This window comes from Polistes canadensis, unplaced genomic scaffold, assembly GCF_001313835.1.
Source record: "Polistes canadensis isolate GaletaPanama2010 unplaced genomic scaffold, ASM131383v1 scaffold_478, whole genome shotgun sequence".
Lineage (NCBI taxonomy): Eukaryota > Metazoa > Arthropoda > Insecta > Hymenoptera > Vespidae > Polistes > Polistes canadensis.
This window is the reverse complement of record NW_014570025.1, coordinates 28,928-34,722: the sequence shown is the minus strand read 5'-3', so window position 1 is coordinate 34,722 and position 5,795 is coordinate 28,928. Positions and strand designations below refer to the sequence as shown.

At 37.1% G+C, this 5,795-nt stretch overlaps 2 protein-coding genes across 2 annotated transcripts in view; both read right to left on the bottom strand.

Moving 5' to 3' along the window:
- Positions 1-3,505: 3,505 nt before the first annotated feature.
- LOC106792581 lies at positions 3,506-4,174 on the bottom strand. Its single transcript, XM_014759050.1, has one exon. The coding sequence runs from the start codon at positions 4,172-4,174 to the stop codon at positions 3,506-3,508; it is 669 nt and encodes a 222-aa protein (XP_014614536.1).
- Positions 4,175-4,481: 307 nt separating this feature from the next.
- Positions 4,482-5,795, bottom strand: part of LOC106792580 — a 2,125-nt gene continuing 811 nt past the window's right edge. Inside the window, exon 3 of the mRNA XM_014759049.1 lies at positions 4,482-5,729. Within this exon, the coding sequence (XP_014614535.1) occupies positions 4,482-5,729 (1,248 nt within the window). The remainder of the gene's footprint in view (positions 5,730-5,795) is intronic.

Genomic DNA, 5,795 nt, shown 5'->3' with positions numbered 1-5,795 from the left:
GAACTACGGTTTAATTCTGAAAGTAGCAAATATTACTTTCTAAATATATATTAAACTTTTTTAGCGACAGTTAAAATGTGCCACTAGAAACAAAACAGATTAAATTTCAGGTTTACTAAAATAGAGTTTCGTTAAAAAAAAATTGAATTCTTCACTTTAAGTAACCAAAAAATGTTGTAATAAAGTGAATTTTTTCTTTTTTTTAGACTGCAGTTGTTGAAATATAAATGTTATTTGCTGGATTTTATTAGACATAACACTTTTTATTTGTTAGTATACGCATGAAAACCTAAAAAAAAATGTTTTACAGCTTTTGTTTTATAGCATTTCTTTATGTATCTGATAGTTTTGAACTACGGTTTAATTCAACAAGTAGCAATAATTTCTTTCTTAATATATTTTAACATTATTAGCGACGGTTAAAAATTGCTACTAGAAACAAAACAGAATGGATGTCAGGTCTATTACAATCGATTTTTGTTGAAAAGAAATTGAGTTCTTCACGTAAATTAACCAAAAAATGTTGAAAAAAAATGATTTTTATCCTTTGTTTGGACTGCAGTTGTTAAAATATCAATGTTATTTGCTACATTTTAATAAACGTAACGCTTTTTATTTGTTAGTATACGCTTTAAAACTTTAAAGAAAACGTTTCGCAGCTTTTTTTATATAGCATTTCTTTATGTATCAAATAGATTTGAACTATAGTTTAATTCAGAAAGTAGCAAAAATTTTTTTCTACATATAATTGAACATTTTTTGCGACGGTTAAAAATGGCTACTAGAAACAAAACAGAATAAATGTCAGGTTTGTAACAATCTATTTTCGTTGAGAAAGAATTTAGTTCTTCACGTAAAGTAACCAAAAAATGTTGTAACAAAATGATTTTTGTCCTTTTTTTGGACTGCATTTGTGGAAATATAAATGGTATTTGCTGGATTTTATTTACCGTAACACTTTTTATTTGTGAGTATACGCTTTAAAGCTGGACAGAAAGCGTTTCATAGCTTCTGGTAAGTAGATCTTGTTAAGATTTTTTTAATTATTAACTTCCAATTAATCTAAAAAGTAACGAATATTTCTTTTTAAATGTATTATAAATTTTTAAGCTAAGGTAAAAATGTTCTATTAGAAACTTAACAGTATAGACGTTTGGTTGACTACAGTCGAATTTTGTCAAAAAATAATTGAATTCTACTCGAGAAGTAACGAAAATGTAATAAAATGATTTTTTCTCTTTTCTTCGACTGCAGTTGTCGAAAAGTAAATGATATTTGCTAGAATTTATTAAATATAACTCTTTTTATATGTTAGTAAACGCTTTAATACTTGAAAGAAAACGTTTTATAGCTTTTGTTATATATCACTTTTTTAGAAATTTGATAGTTTTGAACTACGATATATTCCAGAAAGTAGCGAAAATTTTTTTCTAATTAAATAAAAACAATTTTAGCGACAATATCAATATGCTACTAGAAACAAAACAGAATAAATGTCCGCCTTACTACAATCGAGTTTCGTTGAAATAGACTTGAATTTATCACGTAAATTAACCAAAAAATGTTGTAATAAAATGATTTATTCTCTTTTCTTGGACTGCAGTTGAAATAATGATTTTTGCCAGATTTTATAGGACCTAAAACTTTATATTTGTTATTATACGCTTTAGAACTTAAAAGAAAACGTTCTCCAGATATTATTATATAGCATTTCTTTAGATATCCGATAGTTTTTAACTATTATTTAATCTAGAAAGCAGCGAAAACTTTCAAAATATATTAACAATTTTTTAGCAAGGGTAAAAATGCGCTATTAGAATCTAAGCAGAATAGACGTTTAGTTGACTACAATCGAATTTGATCTAAAAACAATTTTTTTCTACACTTGCAGTAACCTAAAAAAGTTGTAATAAAATGATTTTTTTTCTGTTTTTGGACTGCAGTTGTTAAAATATAAATGTTATTTGCTAGATTTTATTATACCTAACACTTTATATTTGTAAGTATACGCTTTAAAACTTAAAAGAAAACGTTTTATAGCTTTTGTTATATAGCCCTTTTTTAGAAATTTTACAGTTTTTAACTACGGTTTTAATCCCGAAAGTAGCAAAAATTTCTTTTTAAATATAATAATACATTATTACCAACGGTAAAAATGAACTAAACGAAACTAAACAGAATAGATATTTGGTTGACTAGAATCAAATTTCTTTAAAATATTATTGAATTCTACAGGAGAAGTAACAAAATAAAGTTGAAAAAAATGATTTTTTTCTGTTTTCTTCGACTGCAATTGTTGTAAAATAAATGATATAGGCTAGATTTTATTGGACCGAACACTTTTCACTTGTTAGTTGTTCGAGAGAGAAAGATTAGTAGGTTGAATGAGATGCTTTACGAGAAGACAAGGAGATAGGCGAGATTGGCTAGTGGAATGTATAAATGAGGAATTTACTGGTAGAATTTATGTGTAACAAGATTTATTAGATATTTTGTTCAGGAAAATAGAGATAGCGAAAGTATAATAGATTTTTTAAAAGCAGTAATAGATAACTACGCCACGTGTACCGGATATCACGCCACGTGTACCGGAAGTACGTAGCACGAGAAGCAGTAAGAAAAAAAAGAAGGAAAATATGATAATAAAAAACGAAAGAATTGATGAAACGAAGAGTACAACAAAATTGAGAGGTCAGAACGAATAAAGAGAGGTTCAGATTAGAGATAAAGGTTGTAAGATTACCTGATAAGTCGGTAATGAAAGAGAGTATAAGGAGATGGTCTAGATGAGGAAACGTGAGGTGAGAGATGAGATGGAACGGTGAGAGATAAGTATTAAAGCGAGATGAAGACTATGAGATGAATTCACAAATTTCAGAGATTGTTAAATATACGTCCGCACTGTTTAACTTCGTAAAAGATTGTGTTGGACCACGCTATTTTTCGGTTCGATTAGAGGAACAGAGCGGAAGTGGAGAAAAGACAATACACCAATTAGCGAGTTCCACGCTAGGAAGAGATGACCAACAATCAATAGGAAGGTAACACGCAGAGGATGACGACACAAGGGACCAATGACCTATTGACACGTCAAATAGCGTGATCTCTTGATCAATAGAAACAATCGATATGTCTTCTTTTCAGCGATAACAGACGGCGCATTAATTATGATAGCTAAGAGGTGCTGCTAACTAGTCTAAGGGGCGCAATTTTTGAACATTCTCCCCCCCAATTCTCGAGCGTGATTCGAGAATTTGACATAGTGAGATGTGCTGAATCGCTGAGAAAATAATTGTTCCTTGTGCGGTTGGAGAGGCAATGGTGCGAGTTTGACGATAGGTCTATTGATAGTGCTGGTGGCGGTCTTTAGCGTGACAACCCTGCAGAGACCGTCCTTTCCTGGGTGTAGTTGAATCAACCTGGCGAGAGGCCATTTTGACGGAGGAAGTCGTTCGTCGGTAATGAGGACAAGAGACCCTTCCCTGATATCGTTCTGCGATGTCTGCTATTTGGATGTGGTCTGATGCGCCTGCAGGCATTCCGTCAAACACCTTCTCCAAAATTGCTGGAAGCGCTCTTGAATCTGCTGGAAATGAGATAACCTGGAATCTGAGATGTCTGTTAGAGAAGGCTCGGGGATAGTTGTTAATGCTTCCCCTCTGATGAAATGCCTTGGTGTTAATGCTCTGATGTCATCAGGGTCCTCCGAGAAAGAGCTGAGAGGTCTAGATTTGAGAACCGCCTCAACTTGAGCTAAGAACGTGGAGAAGTCTTCGAACATTAGCAACGTATCCGAGATGGTTCGTTTGAGATAATACTTGATTGATTTCACCGCTGCCTTCAATTTTCCACCCATATGTGGTGCCGCTGGAGGATTGAAGATCCACTTAGTGCCGTCATTAGCGAGAAGTCTCTGGATCTTAAGGGATTCCTTCGTTGCAGCTDAGAGTAGCTCCTTAAGCTGCTTGTTTGCTCCCTGGAAGTTGGTACCACAGTCGCTTCTGAGCGTTTTTGGAATGCCCCTACAGCTGGTAAACCGTCGAATTGCCTTGAGAAATCCTTCGGTGGAGTAGTCAGAGACTACTTCGAGATGAACGGCAGAGGTGGAGAARMATATGAACAMDGCTATCCAACCCTTGAAGGACTTTGCACCTCTGCCTTGAAAAGTCTTCATGGTGACTGGCCCGGCGTAATCAAGCCCAGTAGTCTCAAACACAAGAGATAGTGTCACTCGAGATGGCCAGGAGTGGAGCCATGAGTTGTTGTGCTCTTATTCCACGTATTCGAGCACAAGTGAGACAATCTTTGAGGAAGGACTTCACTGGAGCACGACCTCCAATAATCCAGAAAGTCCTTCGAATGTAGGAGAGCGTTAGCTGAGTTCCTCCATGCATGGTTCTGGCATGAGCATCAGAGATGACTAGGTTTGTGAATTTTGACTGACGAGGTAGTATDGCTGGATGTTTACTATCATCATCCAGCTAAAAATTTGGCAGCAATCCACCAACCCTGAGAATTCCAGCACGATTGAAAAAGGCCGTGAGTCGCGTCAGAACGTGACATTTGTTGAGAGATTGTCCCGCCGACAACGTTCTCAATTCTGGTGAGAAATACGCCTCTTVAGTCGCGCGTATCCAGAACGATTTTGTCTTCTCTAGATCTGCTGGATTCAATGGCGATGCGGACAAGCTCGAACCAGGAACCTTCTTAAAGCGCCAGACCGCTCTCTGAATGATTGCCGTGATCCGAAGTAGTTTAGTGAGATGCCGATGAAAGRAGGATRATTGAGGAAGGTCAACGAGGTCCCAAACTAGAGGTTGGGCTTGTGAGAGTGCAAGTGAGATGCCGGGGCGTTCCTCCAAATCCTCTTCCGGTGAGGGTGGCCTTGACGAGGGCCAAAATTCTGGCGACTGAGAAAGCCATGGTGGACTACTCCACCATAGTGGGTGATCAATGAGTTGAGATGCACTGAGACTACGAGATGCACAGTCAGCTGGATTGAGCTTTCCGGAGATTAATCTCCAATGAGCATGGGGTACAGACTCGTGAATAGCGGCAACCCTATTGCCTACGAATTCCTTCCATCTCATAGGATTGTTTTTGACCCATGCAAGGGTCACAGAGGAGTAAGACCACAGTAAAGTAAGAACGTCCGAGAGGTCGAGAAGTCTAATTACTTTTCTTGTCAGCTTGGCTTGCAAAGCCGCTGCTGAGAGTTCAAGTCTAGCAATTGTTAACCTCTTGAGAGGAGCTAATTTCGTCTTAGAACAGACTAGACTGACTACTAAAGATGAGTCAGCATACGACACCCTGAGATATACAACTGCTGCTATAGCAAGTTGAGAGGCATCTGAGAAGCCATGAACCTGTATTGAGGTTGCCTTTGACGAGAGGTTTATCCATCGGGGAGTCTCTGTGACTGATAACTGAGAGAGATGTTGCCTAAACTGGGACCACTCGTGAACTATGTCTGGAGTGAGATGATCATCCCAACCAACCTTTTCCAACCAGAGTCGTTGCATAAGTACTTTCGCCTTGATCACTACCGGAGAGAGGAGTCCAAGAGGATCAAACAATTGAGCCACTTTAGAGAGAATGATGCGTTTCGTGACGGCTTGATGGAATAAGATTGTACCGTGAAAAGTAAACACATCTTTCTGAGAATTCCAGGAGATGCCTAAGATCTTGGTAGTGCTTTCATCAAACGAGTGGACAGGCGAGCTGTCAGACTGTGAGAGAGAGGTGCGAGTGAGGTTGGGAGAATTACTTTTCCACTTATCGAGTGGTAAACAGGC